General features: G+C 36.5%; 1 protein-coding gene across 2 annotated transcripts; it reads left to right on the forward strand.

The window, feature by feature from the left end:
* Nucleotides 1-9,847: 9,847 nt before the first annotated feature.
* Nucleotides 9,848-16,233, forward strand: LOC125680264 (uncharacterized). 2 transcript variants are annotated; one of them, XM_056156291.1, is made up of 7 exons: nucleotides 9,848-10,069; nucleotides 10,234-10,372; nucleotides 10,478-10,585; nucleotides 10,719-10,844; nucleotides 13,105-13,221; nucleotides 15,184-15,243; nucleotides 16,010-16,233. In XM_056156291.1, coding segments are annotated over exons 2-7 (528 nt in total). In that variant the 5' UTR covers nucleotides 9,848-10,069; nucleotides 10,234-10,257; the 3' UTR covers nucleotides 16,012-16,233. The 2 variants fall into 2 exon arrangements, with proteins under 2 accessions (XP_056012266.1, XP_048775673.1); XM_048919716.2 differs by lacking the exon at nucleotides 16,010-16,233 and having other exon boundaries at nucleotides 9,865-10,069; nucleotides 15,184-15,905.
* The last annotated feature ends 3,586 nt before the right edge of the window (nucleotides 16,234-19,819 follow it).

A 19,819-nucleotide genomic window follows, 5' to 3' on the forward strand; every position in this document is an offset into this window, starting at 1 on the left:
TACATGAGACTTAAACTGCGACGCTATACAAAAGCATACGTCATGAAAAATATGCTGGCGTGAAGCGTTGCTGTTCATGCCCTCATGTACTTTCAAAAATAAAATTTATTTTATATTTACATTTCACTTTCATTTCTGTCGGAATATTTCCAGCCGATAATATAGTCGTACATGTACTATATTCATTAAGATTCATACGCACATCGTTCTCATTCATGAAGAAATGACTAACATTTCAATCGGTAAAGATATCGAAGGCATTTAAAAATTGGAAATGTAAACATAAAGTAACATGCGGTTGGATTACATTGTATACGCGTTGGATTTTTTATATTCTTCACGAGCTTGCTTGAAATCGACATGGATGCCTTTTCAATCGTAATTGGATTCTTGTCAGCATTCAGGGGGGAAATTAATGATATACGTCATATGTGCATGTATTTTCTTAAATTATGAAACATGTGGGTGATAGAGCCTCATTAGTCTTTCTTACATTTGTAACCTTTAATACTCAGATGCAGTGTGGGGAACCTGCATTATAGGGGACTGTGTTGGTGAATTAACTGTGTAGTAAATTATTACTTTATTTCCTCATTTAATAATGATTAACTTTTTTCTTTTGTAGAATAAAATTACAGTAAGGAAAGGTTTTCAAAACTATGGACATGCGTTGTAATTGACAAAAACATTGGGATAAAGTAAATTTGCGTGATGTCTTGAAGATGCTGTCCTTTTGGGGCCATTTTCAGAACCCTATTCCTGATCCTTCAAGATATAATTGAGAATTTTTTTTTTCTATTTACACGATTCAATGCCCCTAATTAAAGTATTCCTTTTATGTCATCATATACCTTATCCTACCAGTTATATAATGTGAAAACTTCAAAAAAAAAAATCTAAGTAGTAAAAGTATGACAGAAATAACACCAATGTACAAAAATCGAAAATCATTATTCATCTATATATCTTATTGAATTTATTGTTTATCAGGTCTGCCATAGGATTTCGTGTAGAAATGGGGAAAATGTCCAGGAGATAAAATGAATTAAATGACACACTCGCAAGTCGATTTAAACGGAGCATCCTGTTCTGACGGCATGTGTAAAAATATAAGGGCAACGAAATGTATTGAGACTGTCAGAGACTGAATTTAGCTTGCTGTTGTGGGAATGCGGAGTTAAACCCTGGTCACAGCAGATACTATTTATGATGTTTGGAGCATGCATGTTTTAAGTTTCTTTAAATTTCTTATTCAGAGCCAACCCTAGCAGCATCTTCGCACTTTGGTTAAGATACTTCCCGTGAGGCAGTCTCATTTTTTACAAGGTTGAAACGATTTTTTAAAATGACAATTTTACTGGTTAAAAAGACAATGGTGTCTAGTGAAAAGTCTGGATCCTCTCCTTGAAGGTCTCGAGGGAGCCTGTTTCCTTGATGTTGTGTGGAAGGGCGTTCCACAACCGGATGGTGGGTGGGAATAAGATTCCTTGTATGCGAATGTTCTGCAAAAACGAACCCTGAGCCGTTGTCCTGGTAACGGCCTCGAGATGGATTGACTGGTCAATGGTTACCAGGAAGTAGAAGATACAGTGCATCATGGTCAGCTTGGCACGTTGTCTACGAAGCTGCAATCTTTTCCACGGAACCAAATTGGTTATTCAACAGTTCTGCTTTGGTCTTACTGTCCCGATGTAACGTCCTATTGTGTCTTAGCCCTGCTTCACCGATGTCATCCTTTGTCTTAGCGTGACGTACTTCCTTCTGTGTTTGTCTTGTCATTTTTCTGTCCGAGTTTGTTGATTTTGCTTTCATAAACAGTGCATGAATGTGTTTGATTTGTTCCCTCAGACTGAACCACAATCCACAGTAGATTGTGATTCCTTGCAGTGAGTTTCCATGGTATGTTTTCATTCATGATTTCACCATTTCCACTTCTAAGTCTATTCCACTTTTGGTGCCGTGGAGATCCGGGTTAGAATAGGTCCTCAGTACCTCTTGCTTGTCGTAAGAGGCGACTAAATGGGGCGGTCCTTCGGATGAGACCTTAAAAACTGAGACCCCGTGTCACAGCAGGTGTGGCACGATAATGATCCCTCCCTGCTCAATGGCCGTAAGCGCCGAGCATAGGCTTTAATTTTGCATCCCTTCATCGTCAATGGGAACGTCTCCATATGAGTGAAATATTCTCGAGAGGGACGTTAAACAATATACATGTACAATCAATCAATATTCCACTTTTGTTCCACACATGATGATTCCATGTTAAACAACTCACTTAGTGATTCTAGATTTAGTTTAACATTTTCCGTGTTAGCCTTTTAGTACATTTAGATCTTTCTCCTCTGTAGCCATCTGCATGTTGGTTTGATGTCAAATTCTATGACAATCATGAAAATTGAAGAAAACGAACAGTGATCAATCACATACATGTGATTCCCATAAACAATACAGACTTGAAGACCCAAATAAAATACCGTATGGTTTCTTCATGGATCACTGGATGTGGGCGGAGCTCATCTATGGGCATTGTTATTTACCTGGAATTTACCTGACCAAGAGATCAGGGTGCTGTGTATACTTTTGATGTACACAGGAAGGGTCTCAGGGCTGTCTGCAGTGGTTCTGTGGTCATAGCGTTTGTATAATGGTTGTATCCCTATGGCTAGATGACACAGAGTCTACATCACCCCCTCTTTCTCTCTTTTACTCTCAGTCATTGGCTCAATGAATAATTTCTTTTATAAATATAGAACTATCATAAATTGATTATATAAATTATTTCAGTAAGTTACAAGTTTTAGAAATTAATGGGCAAATTATTGTTTGATTTCTGATTGTTTAATTTATAATACATATATAGAGAGGGGGGAAATTACAATTATATTAAAATTGCGTTGTTCAGGGGTCTTTTTAAAAACAATTGAATTACGAGAAAATAGCAGTTGTGGACAGGTCAATGCTATCAAAACTCTAGAATACAGGGCTTCCTCAAAACACCTCTCTGGGGTCCCTCCAGACCACAGTCTCCACAGATGTCACTCCACCTGAGATGTATTGTTAAATGTTTGATTGACAGACGACTAACAATTTGGGGGTGTTAACTTAAAGTTGGGTCTTTAAGAGTACTGTAGGCCAAACAAGGATCACGGAACAGACAAGAGGTGAGATAAGGTGCCTAGGGGGAATACGCATCCCCTGTTAACCGCTCACATCCACCGTGAGCCTTATATAATGATTAGGTAAACGGAGTAATCCGTAGTCAAAATTTATATCTTAAGAACGACCTAACAATTGATATGAAACACATTAGACAGCTTTTGACAGGTTGTATTTGTAATTTAGATCGTTATAACTACCGTAGAATGTGCGAAATGCTGACTTTAAACGAGAATGTTAAAACCCCTGTAACATCAACCTACTTGTCAGTGATCTACCTCGATTTAAAAACCGATCTTGCACAGAATATGTCCTTGCGTATCGAATAAGATGAGAGCGATAAAAACCATAATGCAACAATCCATCAGGTGGTGACCTTAAAGTTCGGGGATGGTTTAATTGGTTTTCACAAATCTTTTGACCGTTTTTGTTATGTATAAGTCCAAAATGTTGTTATTACGTTTGATTGCTGATGAATTTGTTCCAAACCATGTTTATCGAGGTCTAGGAGAGTGTTATGATGAGTGAACTGTTTTGAACCCGGTTTGACACTATTTGTTTCCCAGCATTTGCATGTATGGGGAAAGTTGAAATCCTATCAAGTCACTAGACGTTGTAGAATATCTATTGATGCACTGCCTGGTCTTTTATAGGTCCAGTTGCTTTGTCTTTGGTCCTAATCTTTGCCCACCTCAATTCACAATCTCCGACTTCAACTTCATTTGTATCCAGACTATCATGGATCGCAGTGAATACCCCTCCACTGTGTTTGCTCCGATGCTTACGAAATACATGTACATTTATTTTATTAGGCAGCCCTCAGAATTGAACGCTTATTCCGAATACTTAAACAATTCGCTACTAATACGAAAAAGTTCGTCTGTATTGACTTGTTAAAATGTACTCGTGTGATGGAATCCTGTTAAAAGCCGAAGAACGAAAGGAAGGGTCAATAGACGGAATATTAATGATAAAACAGTATTGATACAGTAGTGTCTAACGAGGTGATTACCGTGTTAAAATGTGAGTGGTATGTGAGTGAAATGTGAGTGGTATGTCAGTGGAATGTGAGTGAAATGTGAGTGGTATGTGAGCGAAATGTGAGTGGTATGTGAGTGAAATGTGAGTGGTATGTGAGTGAAATGTGAGTGGTATATGAGTGAAATGTGAGTGGTTTGTGAGTGGAATATGAGTGAAATGTGAGTGATATGTGAGAGGTATGTGAGTGAAATGTGAGTGGTATGTGAGTGAAATGTGAGTGGTATGTGAGAGGTATGTGAGTGAAATGTAAGTGGTATGTGAGTGAAATGTGAGCGAAATGTGAGTGAAATGTGAGTGGTATATGAGCGAAATGTGAGTGGTATGTGAGTGAAATGTGAGTGGTATGCGAGTGAAATGTGAGTGAAATGTGAGAGGTATGTGAGTGAAATGTGAGTGAAATTTGAGTGGTATGTGAGCGAAATGCGAGTAGTATGTGAGTGAAATGTGAGCAAAATGTGAGTGAAATGTGAGTGGTATATGAGCGAAATGTGAGTGGTATGTGAGTGAAATGTGCGTGGTATGTGAGTGAAATGTGAGTGAAATGCGAGTGGTATGTGAATGGTATGTGAGTGAAATGTAAGTGGTATGTGAGCGAAATGTGAGTGGTATATGAGTGAAATGTGAGTGGTATGTGAGTGAAATGCGAGTGGTATGTGAGTGAAATGTGAGTGGTATGCAAGTGAAATGTGAGTGGTATATGAGTGAAATGTATGTGAATGAAATGCGAGTGGTATGTGAGTGAAATGTAAGTGGTATTTGAGTGAAATGTGAGTGGTATGTGAGTGAAATGTGAGTGGTGTGTGAGTGAAATGTGAGAGGTATGTGAGTGAAATGGGAATGATATGTGAAATTTTGCGTTTTGAGTTTCGCATTTGACGCAAACCCATGATACGTTTGAGCGATGGAGAAAGTCAAATTCGTGGCACTGATTTCTGTACATTACGAGTGGTATCAGATACCTTTGCAACGTTTTATTTATTAACAATAATAAATTTCATTCATATGTCGATTCAATGTATCCGTGAACTCCAGATAAAAGACGCCATGACGTCCTCCACATCTTCTTCGTACTTGGATACTTTATTGAAAATGGATATTAACGGAAAACTAACAACTCAAACTTTATGAGAAACGGGATGATTTCAGCTCATCCATCGTCAACTTCCCATATTTATGTAGCAGCATTCCATTATCACCTGCATATAGTGTTTATATCTCTCAACTGATTCGATACGCAAGAACTTGTTTAGCGTATGATCAGTTTTTAAATCGAAGCAGGCTACTAACATACAAGTTGATGTTATGGGGATTTCAACAGTCTCATTTAAAGTCAGCATTTCGCAATTCTATGGTCGTTATAATGCTCTAGTTTGCTCATATAACCTATCATGCTGTTTGACGTGTTTCATACCGATTGTTAGGCCGTTCTTGGCACACTGATTTTTACTACGAATTACTCCGTTTATCTGGTCTAGATATAGGGCTCACGACGGGTGTGACTGGTCGACAGGGGATGCTTACTCCTTCTATACACATTATCCCACCTCTGGTATATCCAGGGGTCTGTGTTTGCCAAACTCGTTATTTTGTAGGTAGAAGGAAAAGAGGTCGGTCAAAGGAAACGTGGAGAAGAACGGTGGAGAGAGAGAGAGAGAGAGAGAGAGAGAGAGAGAGCAGCTAGGGTTTACAAACTGGACTGAAACAGCAAGAGCTGCACAAGACGGGAAAAACTGGAAAATGCGTGTTAGAGGCCCTATTCTCCAGGAGGAGAGAAGGAACTAAGTCAAGTAAGTAAAGTTATTTTGTACTCCTTGTGGGAGTTGAGAGAGTGATCACTGTTCGTTATCTACGATTACTACAGCTTACTACACGTTGGTGTTTTTATGACACTGGTTGTTTACGGTATCCGCATGGATACAGGGGGCGCTCAGGGTTTAGATGCAAAGTGCATGCTTCAGGACCTGGATTCAAATGGGCATGAAAAATGAGTTCTTGGCTTATATGTTTACAGTCCTATGAAATGCGCGCGCATTCGTCTCATTCTAGATATCGACAGTCTTTAAAAGCATGATTTGGGGAGCTGAGCTTTTAGTTTGTGCGAATAAGAGGCAAGTCCTGTGCAAAAATATTTTTAGCACTTATTGATGAAAATCTTTATTTCTAAAACCAAAAAATGTCCATTTCAAACTATCAAAGGTCGTGTCCATGCCCCTTTAAGTAATACCCCTGCTAATAAAATCGATAATACTGATGGTCTTGGGGATGTTCATGCATGGTCTACGGTGGAATTTAGGACACAGTAATGGTGATGATATCAAATGATGAGGACTGGGGTTCTGGCTTTCGTTGGTCTGCTGATTTAGTTGATACCCTTACTTACACAAAGTCAGAGCGACTTTATTCTCCTCTCTGTAAATTTGTAATTTCCTTGAAAGTTTATCTTCTACGAAATGGATTTCATTTGCTGTAAACAACTTTCAAGGAAGTAAAAAATGAAACAAATTTATTATTCAAATATTGAAATAATAATTAATGTGAAAATCCTTCGATTCCGTTCATATTAACAAAACAACAATGTATTCACTTTCCTGGATGTTAATTAAACAGCGTACGGGTTGTTAAGTTAACCCCATTCACTTCTTTACACTAGCCTCGTGGTAATGACGAAAACCTTCAATTATACATACTAATGATGAAAAGCTCTCTACAGTACGATTGATTTAAGATGACAATTTATGAATTTATTTTGTGGTTTTTAGTATGTAATGTACTTTATCATAATCAAATTTCTTTTAATCAGGTATGACTGGTAATGGTTTTTAAACAAGACAATTTACATAATTATTGGTTATAATGATGCATTTTGTCAACTGCTTTTTTTCAGGATATTAAATTCTTTTTATAAAGATAAAATCATTATATGATATCTAAGAAATAAATACCTACACTATTGTTTGTACTGTAGGGGGTATGAAAACAATGAGAGTATGAAGCTATTATGCTTTCACAATGGTCCTATCTCCCGTAATACACACAATCTATAAAAAGAATGCATACATTTGTGGGTGTGGGTGGATGGGTGGGTCTGTGCATGCGTGCACACAGCTAGGGAGAGAGAGAGAGCGAGAGCGCGAGAGAGAGAGCGAGAGAGAGAGAGCGAGAGAGAGAGAGAGAGAGAGAGAGAGAGTTCTCTGTGTACTGATATATTGGAATAGTTATACATTTCCAATGGTTTGCCCTTGATCTCTTTATCAATGTTTATAACTTGTAATAATTGTCATTTCCTCATGACACCACAGAGTCGTCCACTTCTGCTTCATACTTAGATATTTCATTGAAAGTAGACATTAACGGCAAACTGACAACTCAACTGTATGACAAACGGGATGATTTCAGCTTCTCCATCGTCAACTTCCCACATTTATGTAGCAATATTCCATTATCACCTGCATATGGTGTTTATATATCTCAACTGATTCGATATGCAAGAGCTTGTTCTGGGTATAGTCAGTTTTTAAATCGAGGTAAGCTACTGACAAACAAGTTGATGGTACAGGGATTTCAACAGTCTCGATTAAAGTCAGCATTTCGCAAATTCTATGGTCGTTATAACGATCTAGTTCGTCAATACAACCTCGCATTGGGTCAAATGCTGTCTGACGTGTTTCATACCGATTGTTTAGCCGTTCTTGGCACACTGATTTTGACTGCGGATAACTCCGTTTACCTGATCAGGATATGGAGCTCACGGCGGGTGTGACCGGTCAACAGGGGATGCTTGCATGAATGAGATCTATTTTTTCCGACAGAGACGAAAATAGAATGTAAATATAAAAATCATATTTCATTTTTTAAAATACATGAGTGTATGAACTGCAACGTTTCACGCCGTCATACTTTTCATGAAGCGCGATAGTAGTCCTCATGTATTTAACAGGTGAACATTATTTCTAAAGACATTTCGAACAGTATTTGTTAGTTTAGCTTATTATCAGTGCTCACCACAAACCACTACACTTTGGTTGTCAAATGTATTCATTAATTACGACACTGTTGACTGGTGTTTTAACACTAAACGGAGTGATATAATATGCCAAATTTTATTTTTATTTTTTTTAATTTTTTTTTTTTTTTTTTTTTTACAGTTTCTAATTAATGACACCGTCGATGTATATGAAATCCACGCATCATCCTATCATTTAATTGTTGAGTATAATTGTCACGATTGCGTAATAAAACTCGGTTTAAATCTGTTCAACATTCAACATGCTTGTTTCTAAATTCTTTAAAAAAGTGACGACAATGAGTATTAGATGTCAGAAGAAAATGACATTTATACCAGACATTTGAAGCTGATGCTTGGCGATTATCCTACGAGAAAAGCAGATTGTTTGTTTCTTTTGAAAATAACTTACAAGTAAGGCTTGCTGAAAGGTCATTTTACCTTTTCTGATTGGCGGGGCATAATGTTACATGTAGGAAACGTATTACAGAAGAAAACTTTCTCCGTGCAATCTTTAAGGTGATTTATCATTTAGGTTACCTATCACTACCAGTACCCGTCCACCATCGTCTGTTTTTAACTGCAACGCCAATTGTCACCAGAATCTCTTGGCATAGTGGGGGAGGGGCAACGCCCTTGGATTTTTTTTGTTCCTGTCCTTTTAGAGTCTGGGACAATATTTGGATGTCTAAGAAACATATATGTAGTGAAGACACATTTTCTTTCACTCTAGTTAGATCCGATTTTTAGTGCCGTCTATCCGCGTATGAATATAAAGATTCCACGAACTACTTGTTGAACTATTTTAAAAATTGTGTTAAAGCAGTGTGCAGTGACATGTAGATTAACTTGTAATTCAAAAGTTTAATTATTTAGATAAATATTCATTCTTGTAATGATGGTTTGTTTTATACATTTAGAATTTATCCTCTTGGACATATTGTACAAATATGGAAACAAGTCAAGTTCAGATGATTGCAGCTGTTACGTTTAAATAACTTACCGATCAATGATACTTATATTTTACATAAAGAAGATACAGGAAAATATGAATAATAGAATGTCTTTATTAATTAAACGAGAGATGAAGGTCAACATTGCAGAAAAAATTTGAACCTGCTATCGAGACCCATTTCCCGCTTAACAAACCAGAGATCGAAAGCATTTTTACAATTTACATGAAAATGGCAGATGGGTCAGGAGTTAAAGGCCCCACGGCGAAGCATTAAAACTATCTTATATTGAAAATACAGTTCCCCTCCAGCACATATTTTACACAAAGGTAGCTGATGATTGGATCCTGAACAAAGGTTAAGGTCACTGTTAAAAAAAAAGATAAAGATTTGTCTTGGAAACAGTAGAGTAATTGAATGACGTTAACGGGGTTCATATTTGACACAAAGGCTGCTTATTGCCAGACTAAACCAGAATTAAACATTCCTTTTTACCACAAGTATATCGAGTTCTTTTAAAAGTTTTTAAGATTCACGCTCGTACAATCTACACATAACACTCCAGAATTATTTTCTACTTTGTCTGATAGTATGGTGACTACAAATGAACCCTAAGGGATAGGCGGCAGCCAATAGTCTGTCCTTCTCCTGGGAATCTTAAGCTCAAGTGCATAAAATAAGAAATACGTAAAGTTAAGCGTTAAAATTAAATGTTTCCGGAGATTTTCGTAGAACCTCGATTTAGAACCTTCTCTGACTGATTTAAGAGTTCCTTGCTTTGTTTTGAAGTTGTCAAGTGCGTTACCTGCATTGGTGTGATGTCATATTGGAACTATATTTAAATTGGATATTTCCTTCAAATTAGGGCAGACAGCGTACGCTTAACACCTGAACGTGCCTAGTTCAATCTATTCAGGTAAGACAGAAATTGCTGAAGATAAAATTATTGTAAAATGGTATTTGTGGTACGCTTTGTGTACAACGAATGAGTACACAATGTAATTTAGAGTAAGTTGTGTACTTTTTTAAATTCGAAATTCATAAACGTTTTAGTAATACATGACAACACTTTTTCAATAGAGACACTTCAGAATACCAGCGAGAATGAGGAGCGTCTTTGATACTTGCCTTGTGTTAATTTTTGCCATATCTGGGTATTTTGGAACAATAAATTCCTATGGAATATTCCGCAGCAAGTCTCGGACAATGACCAAATCTGGTATGTATGTTCAAATAACAAATACACATTTGTTTCGCTACAAAATTTCACTACAATGTAAATACATAATTTTGACTAGAATTGTTTGGTTTGCTATTTACAAAGGTTGTGTGTATGATGGACGTGTCGTTCTGGACGGTGAGACAATAGCCATTCCGGGGTCGTGTCAAACGCTGAAATGTTACGGAAATAAGTTCCAAAAATCTAATAAAGGTCTGCAAGTACCAATTAAATAAAAACCATGACATGTCTACAGCAATTGTAAATTCGAAATAGGAGTTGCATTCTTGCACTATCAAAGCATCTTTGTATCATTATTTCTACGTATGTCATTGAATTATTATAGACTGTGCAACCATTACATCAGCTACATTCAAATGTCTGCCCGGAACATCACATACAGATCAAAGCACGTGTGTCAAGTCCACATGTTTTGTCGATCACCAGGGATACAGCATGAAACATACAAGAGGTAAGTTGTCACATTTTCACTTTTCTTCTTTTTCTTTTTTTTAAAAGACTGTTTCACATGTTTTGTTGAGTGGAAGAAGGTAGACAGGCTTGGTCTTTGTTGTTTCCGAAAGTTTCAGGTTGAAGCGTGCAAAATTAATGACCTCTCTCTGAGTGAGTTGAAGTCGTTTGCAGGTGCTTGCTGTGAAAGTAGCAAGGTCTGCAACGTGTAGTGTCACGATCTACAATGAGGATTCGTAGTTACATTCGTTTTACCTAAATTTCAATATAAAAGATCAAAATGAAGACAGTCTGATTTTGATTTATCATTCCTGAGTGTTGTTGAAGATTAGATTAGACAGTAAAGGAAGTGTCCTATTTATGTGGACAACATTGTCTCTAAATTCACCCTCCTGGTTTTATATTACATCACCTTTGCTTGTATATTTTATTGGGCGTTATGATATTGAACTTGATAAGCCACATGTATTTTCAATTACGACGACCATGTTTTAAACATCTTTAATATACTCCACATTTCGTGAAAAGAACGCGCGTTCAGTCATCAAGTTCTCAACCGAATTGACAGGATTAAAATTTTGCATTTATCTGGTTTCATTATCTCATAATGAACAGATAATAATAGATATTCATTTGCATAGATTAGATATTTTTTTTTTTATTTATGATTGAAATGAAAATTTATTCACCTTTTTTTAAGAACTAGTAAAAAATGTAAAACTGAAGAACCTAATGCTTGTATTTACATAGAAATAATGTATGCGACATGTTAAAGCTCAGTCTAATGAAGAATTGATATTATAAGCCTTACAATACACTGTTCGATGGTGTCATTTACACGACGCAGCGGCAAACACACCCCCAATTTCCGGTACAAGAACAGATCTCGAAATTTATGTCGAATTTTTTAAAGAAAAAATCTGGAAATTTGGAGATATTAGTATGTTGACATATGCAATTATTACATAAAAGAATCAATATGTAGTTTAGTGTTACTTTATTGTCTTACTTTCACGCATCAGCGGGGTGAGGTTTTGTGGAAAAATGTTGTATGTATAATATCATCTAAAATTACAAGACACTGATCTAACCCTGTTAACAAATTCTCTGTAATTGCTTAGAAATGCATATTATACCATCAAAACGTTGAATAATATCAATAAATAGTGACTTATAGTGATCGGAAAATAAGAAATGTTAAGTTAAGAAGTAAAATTTAAAGAACTGATTTATCTTCAGCATATTATAAAGATAACCACGTCATTTTAAGCCTATAGGAAAAGTCAAGGAATTCAAGTATTAGATGGAGGGGGGAGGGGGATCTTCACAATATTTCTTAAGGAATAGATTTTAATATACATTTCAAATGTAATGAAGGCTAGGGACCGGAAAGAAGAGGTGATAGCAGAATTTGATATATGCATGCAATTACTAGCAATTACGAGATTTTCCCCCTTCAAATATCAATATATTTTCTTGTAATTTTGAGATTTTTTTCTCGCAATATCGTGGTGATTTTGAGATTTTTCTCACGTAATTTCGAGATCCTTCTCGTCATAACGAGGTTATTACGTGAAATATTTCCTTGATATTATTAGTAATCGATTTTCGCAAATACAAATATACATCATACATTTGATAGATACTGTAAAATCTATTATTTTAGTGAAGATCAAATTTTGGCTAAATTTTTTATATGAATATGCTCATGAAATCATATCAGGTATAGTTGAACAACCAAGGAAAGGCTATAAGCATATCACTTCTTTTCTTGCCAAAGAAACAAAATTAAACCATACTAGAATAAGCCATTGGACACTGTTGTAAAATTATGATATAAAGACGAAAATATTTTCGTTCAATGCCTTGCCTGTAATATAGCTTGGCTGTTGGATTATTTACGTTTCTTGACGAAAACACTGTGAAGAGCAAGAAACCTTTGAACTTGACATTTAACACCCCTCTATCTATCTATCTATCTATCTCTATTTTCACATGTAAGTGTAGATAAACGTTTTACCACAAAATATTTTAAAACGATAGAAGGAATAAACGTCTTGATGGTTTGTATTGAGTATGAGAGATAAGAAAACAAAGGAGGCATGGTGAAATTTATAAATTGCAAGATTTGGACATTTAACAAGAAATTTCAATTACACGTCCGCTGAAGAATGTTTTGCAAAACCAAAGTTTGGACTGATAGTTCATTGTCGTTTTATAATTCATTTTTATTCACTTTTGAAAATTCTTAATTTTGATAGGATGCAAAATCAACGGGAACTGCGTTTTTCCATCAGACTTTAAGGATGCGTTTGGTCTCCGATTTTTGTGCCATCACATGAGATGTACGAGAAAAGGTTTCGTCCGATCACAGAAAAGTAAGTAGACAACCGTAAAAAAAGAACTTTGACAATCCATTAGCAAAATGTGGGTACTCGTTTTCTCTTTTTAGGTAACTCAGGTGACCTATTGCAATTGGTCTACGTCCGTCGTCGTGCGTTAACAACTGAACATTTTGAACTTCTTGATAACTACCATTCCAATTTTTATTTGGTATGGATCATCTTTGGGACAAGGGAGTGGTGGTGGTGGTGATAAATTGTAAATTTCAGTACTCCTACACCCCCGGGGCTTTAGGGGTGGGACAAAAATTGACTCTAGGCAGGACCAAACTTGGTATATAGTATCTATGTGTAAACCATTTAAAACGTCTTCGTTACTGTTATTGATACTAAATTTAAACTAAATGGATATTTAGAATGAACAGGTAGTCCTTGACCAAAATGCAAATTACATGATCCCAGGGCTAGGGGTTTGGTATTAGGGTGGAGCCAAAATGGTCAGTGATTAAATATGTTAAGAAATAAACATTTTTAACTTCTTTAACTATCATTCCAATGCAAATCAGATTTGATATGAAAAATCTTTGAAACAAGGGTGACATGGAATTTTATACGACTCTTGCACCCCTGGGGCCATAGGTGTGGGACAAAAACGGCCAAAACTTGACAATTTTTCTAAAATATTCTTCCCTATAGTCCCGTGGGGATCCGGGTTAGAATAGGTCCTCATTACCCCTTGCTTGTCGTAAGACGCGACTAAATGGGGCGGTCCTTCGGATGAGACCGCAAAAACCGAGGTCCCGTGTCACAGCAGGTGTAGCACGATAAAGATCCCTCACTGCTCACTGGCCAAAGCGCCGAGCATAGGCCTAAATTTTACAGCCCTTCACCGGCAGTGGTGGTGTCTCCATATGAGTGAAATATTCTCGAGAGGGACGTTAAACAATATTCAACCAATCAATCTTCCCTACAACCGCATATCTTTAAGAAAAACTAAATGCATAGTCATTTAGAGCAGGAAAACTTCTGCCAAATTCGTAAATTTCAAAATCCTAGAGGTAGAGGGGGGGCCAAACTTGGAATATATTGTGTACATGTGTAAACCTTTTAAACAACTTTCGGACCACCGCCAACTGTAAGTTTACCAGCTAATAAGTTCGTGTTTAACAGTCATTTAAAAAAAAATCCACAGAACAGATTGTCAAAGACAACAATATTAGATACATGCAGAATGCAGGTAAGACATTCATGTGCATTTACTATGGTGATCTTCATTCACACAACATGGCAAAGCGTTATTCATCCAAAAATATTTTATCTCCCGAGAAAACACGAGTCACGTGTTCTATAACAAGTATATTTACTACGTTCACCGTTGTTTTGTCAGCATTAAAACTATGTTGTTTCTTTGTATTTTATGTCTCGAGTTTAAAATCTTAGTCTAGACAATGTTAAAAATATCAAAATGAAAGAATTTAATTAATAAACCTTTAATTATGTCAGTTGTTGTGTTCTACAATTAATTAACATGGAATTAATTACCATGAGTGGTGTGATATGCATTATTAATGATATTCTTGCACAACACCTTTAATTTATTACAAATTGGACATACCTGATAGGAATGGTTTTCACTTTCTATGTAGATTGCTTTGGCAGCTCTGACATGTAGTGAAATATGCATGTGTATATTCAAGGACAGGTTAATAGTCCGTCCAACTGATCAAGGAGGAAAAAACCCTCAAGTGTCATTGTCCGATCTATGTGATTGTGTAAAATGGAGAGAGAGAGAGAGAGAGAGAGAGAGAGAGAGAGAGAGAGAGAGAGAGAACTGCACTTTTAGTTACAAATTCATGTCATATTTTTAGAATTCAATTTAGATTTGAGGACAAAGACTTATTGTTACGTAAAATTTATTACTTGAGGGAGTTGATAAATTCGATATAGCACAGTTTTGATAGATGTGCATAACTTATCAATCATTGTGATTCTTTGTAGAGTCCTTGTGTTCCAGAGACGATGTATGTCGCACCACAAGGTGGATCGATGCATACAAATGTATGGACTGAAAAAAGATTATCCTTTTATCAAAAATCCTGTAAATAGTACCACTCTTTGTTTTTTACAGCTGAAAATCCTGTAAATAGTAGTTCTTGTTTGTGGTAGCTGCAAAATCCTGTAAATAGTAGTTCTTGTTTGTGACAGCTGCAAAATCCTGTAAATAGTGGTTCTTGTTTGTGGTAGCTGCAAAATCCTGTAAATAGTACCAGTTTTTGTTTGTGACAGCTGAAAAATCCTGTAAATAGTAGTTCTTGTTTGTGGTAGCTGCAAAATCCTGTAAATAGTGGTTCATGTTTGTGACAGCTGAAAAGTCCTGTAAATAGCACCAGTTTTTTGTGACAGCTGAAAAATCCTGTGAATAGTAGTTCTTGTTTGTGACAGCTGAAAAATCCTGTAAATAGTGGTTCTTGTCTCTGGTAGATGTAAAATCCTGTACATAGTACTGGTTCTTGTTTGGTAGCTGTTGTTGTAGCATTTAACATGTTATTTTCAAGAGATAAAACAAATTCATCATGTCGACGCTTTATATTTACTTGGGCTTAGAGAAGATATGTGTATCTGTGAGTGTAGTTAGTTCTTGTATCTGTGAATGTAGTAACTTCCGGTTAATATATACATGTACTTTCTTTTACATAATCGAATAAAATTATATAAATCTTTTTTGTGTTAACATATTTATGTTTGATATAACTGCATCACAATACTTAAAGAGATCAGTTGTTTTTCAATATACAAACATATAACATTTGACTTTAAAATTTAGAATTATCTGCCTAAACGGGATACCGGAAGTGACGTTCATGGCCACCAGGACAAACAAGGGAATGACCCAAAAAGTTGTCGCGAAATGCTGTCGAATACTCTGAGTTATATGCATCGATGAAGATTATTCTTGATTGCAACATTTATATCAGACAGAGTGCCTTTACATGTACATGTAGCAGTCTCATCACTTGGGAAGTGTGCATAAATGGAATCGTCATTCTTTTTTTTTTCTTTTTTTTTTTTAAAAACCCAACTAAATAACACCAAGTAACTCATTTGAAAACTATGGCTTGCCAAATTAACATAATCTCAAATAATTGAAGATAACTTTAATAATTTGAAGATATCAATTTAATTATTGCGCGCATCAATTCAACTGATGAGAGCAATAATTCATTTGATGCGCGCATTAATTCGTTCGATGAGAGCAATAATTGATCTGATGCACGCATGAATTCAATTATTGCAAACCACCGCAGTGGCCGAGAAGTTAGAGCGTTTGCCCCGCATGTGGAAGGCCGGGGTTCAAATCCCGGCCGCGACAGACCTAAGTCGTCAAAATAGGTAGTGACAGTTCCATCACCAAACGCTCGGCATCAGGTGTGAATGTCACGGGTCCTCGGAGATGACCTCCAAAACGGATGTCGCAGTAGGTGTGGCACGTTAAAGAACCCTCACTGCTCAATGGCCGTAAGCGTCGAGTATAGACCTAGTGGACTTTTGCAAGAACGACTGACTTTCACAGTCAATGGCTGACTTGGATATTTAAACCTGGGTATTGTATGGAAGCACGATATCGTTAAATATATTAAATGTCGAATTGAAATTCTGCCTCGCTCTTGAACTAGCTTTGTTAGTGATTTCTCTTGATCACACAAGTTAAGCAAAGATGAGCGTGTTCAAACCGCTGCACGTTACAAAATGGTTACAGTGTAGTGACTCTGGTGTTTGGCTGTCCAGAGACTTGCTTCAGGTAGAGTATGTTTGGAACTCTGGAACATTGTGCCCGTGCACGCACGTGGTTTCGTCCTGGGACGATGGCGGTTGTCGTCGTGAACGGCAGATGATTTTGCTGAAGAGGTGCCAAAAATCAGAGAAGACCCAAGCTAAGCTTCGGGATGACGCTTCCCTGAGCGGGGGATGTGTAGCAGACAGTATGTAGGGAATTTTTACTGCATCACTAGTGAGCTAGCTTTTCTAGTGACATGGTAGAGTCTCTCTGTAAGCAGCGGCGTGCGTATTCAGATCGCTGCACGTTACAATACTATTACAGTAGGCCTGTTAAAGAAGTTGTCAAAATATAAAAACACAAGGCTATTGATTCATTTCATTTATGCTTGCATACCTGGGTATAAAATTTTAACTTGCACAGATACCTTGATTCATTGTTTAAACTTGACAAAAAAATCATTGCATCATGATAAATCGAATGTACATTTATTATGCAGGAGTTTTGCATTTTATTTTATCATAAAAATGTATGAAGTTGTTATACAGCTTTATTCAATCAAACACACATGTACAACACCGAACATGATGAACGTACCTACAATTGGGAATTGCGTGTGCATCTGCACTAATGTAGCTCTCTGGGGGAAACATTTGGACATACCAGAGAGCTACAAATCCACCCCTTATAAGAACCTTCGATTTACGGCGCAGGTCGCTCTGTTCTTGCATCATAATATAAAAAAAATTCCTACCATATTTTCCCAATATATTTCTGTCCAAACATTTATTACAGCCGCATGTGAACCGAAAACTCATATTTCGTTTGTAGAAATAGCCATGTTAGGTAGTAGTGAATTCGAACCCCGTTGATTTTTATATCTATTCATTCTATCCAATATGAAGTACGTAAATATTGAAAAGTAATCCTAGTTTCGTTATGAAAGTCATAAATCTTGTCCCAGTCTCCGATTAATCTTTTCATTACTGACATATAAAAACAGATCTTGGCGGGGATAGAACTGGAATTATTTAATCTAAAATGTTTAACAAACAAGAGGCCCACAGCAAAGCATTGAAGAAGATGTATGCTAATTTAAATGGTTTACACATAAACACTAAATACTAGTACCTAGTTTGGCCCCGTCCTGGAGTCAGAACCTCCACCCCGGATATCATGAAATTTACAATTTCGGTAGAGGCCTTCCAGCTCTACATGACCATATCTATGTTTTCAGTTTTTCTTACAGATGTAAGGGAGGTTTTTTTTAACATTGGTCAATGTTTGCTCCATCCTTAGGCTTAAGGTCCCGTGGGTGCAGAAGTCCTGAAATTTATACTTTATACCCCCTTGTCCCGTAGATGCTTCATACCAAATTTGAAAATAAATAAAATAAATGGCAGTTATCAGGAAGAAATTAAAAATGGACAACAGTTCACGCACGGCGCACGACGACGGATGCTGATCAATTGCATTGGGTCAGGTGACCTAAAAATATTTATGAGGATATTAGGTCACATAGACTTTACTGTTTTAGAAAGTGTATGAGTATGGACATGAACTGGAACAACTCTATAATGTTGGGACAACTTGACCATTTCTGTACATTGCATCGGTTCATACAGATATGTCACGAAAAGGTTTCCATATTATATGCTCGTGTCAAAGTCAGCCGTTGACTGTAAAAGTCAGCCCATCTCGCAAAAGTCCATTTGAAGCCCTTCACCGGTCTCCATATGAGTGAAAAATTCTCGAGCGAGACGTTAAGCAAGATACAATCAATTATTACTCTCATCAACTCAATTGATGCGCGCATCAATATGGTGGAATTATTGCTCGCAAAATTTATTTTGGAGCTCGGTATAAATGATTTGATGATCTCTTCAATTCAATTGAAGATATCTTTAATTATTTACCATGCTTTTGTAGGAATTAATGTGCGCATGAATTCTTTTAAAGAGATCAACAATTCAATTAAAGACATAGGCGTAGCTTGGGTTCGAATATTACCGAGTCTGGGGGGCGCAGCCCCCCAGAAGCTATCGACATTTTAACAGCGTAAAAGGTGTTTTTTTTTTTTTTTTTTTACCGAGGCAGCTGCCTCGGTTGCCTCAATGGAAGCTACGCCACTGAAAGAGATCATGAATTCAATTGTGGATATGTTGAAATGAAGATATATCTAATTATATAGTTGCTCTCTCTCTAAAATAATTTTTGCGATTATCATCAATTGAATTAATGTTATCATTAATTCAATTGAAGAGAGCAACAATTCAATTATTGTGCTCATTAATTGAATTGATGATCTTTTCAATTGAATTGTAGCGCACATCAATTCATTTTAAGGCAGCAACAATTCAATTATAGTGATAATCAATTCAGCAGAATAATTTTACAATGTAATGTTTAATGCTATCATCAATTCAATTAATGCACGTAATGATATTAATTATTTGAAGATATCTGTGATTGAATTGTTGAGCGTATCAAATGAATTAATGATATCTTCAAATATTAAAGATATCTTCAATTATTTGAGTTTATGTTAATTTGGAGCTCCGTAGAAAACTATATACATTATTCCTGGTCTGCATGTTGGAACTCTCAGAATGGAAAGTTGAAGACAGCCTGGTCATTGGTCACACCATATAACCTCTGTATCTGCATGGCTATCATGGAGTATATTTTGAAGGGGAAAAAAGATATAAGATTGTGAATAATTACAAGATACCAAAGGCTCTCCTATACCCAAGTTGCATGATGCCCGGCATAGGAGGAATCACAATGCAATTTTCTAAATGGACATTTTAAGGAGTCCAAACCACAGGGGCTTGTCTTCCGGATTGTGGGAAAAAAATA

This window comes from Ostrea edulis, chromosome 2, assembly GCF_947568905.1.
Source record: "Ostrea edulis chromosome 2, xbOstEdul1.1, whole genome shotgun sequence".
In the NCBI taxonomy this organism is placed as follows: domain Eukaryota; kingdom Metazoa; phylum Mollusca; class Bivalvia; order Ostreida; family Ostreidae; genus Ostrea; species Ostrea edulis.

Excerpts from the sequence above, each read along its gene's own strand:
- LOC125680264 (XM_048919716.2), top strand. The coding sequence starts at position 10,258 with ATGAGGAGCGTCTTTGATACTTGCCTTGTGTTAATTTTTGCCATATCT. Across the intron at positions 10,373-10,477 it reads TCGGACAATGACCAAATCTG|GTTGTGTGTATGATGGACGT; the intron begins GTATGTATGTTC and ends CTATTTACAAAG. Across the intron at positions 10,586-10,718 it reads GTTCCAAAAATCTAATAAAG|ACTGTGCAACCATTACATCA; the intron begins GTCTGCAAGTAC and ends GAATTATTATAG.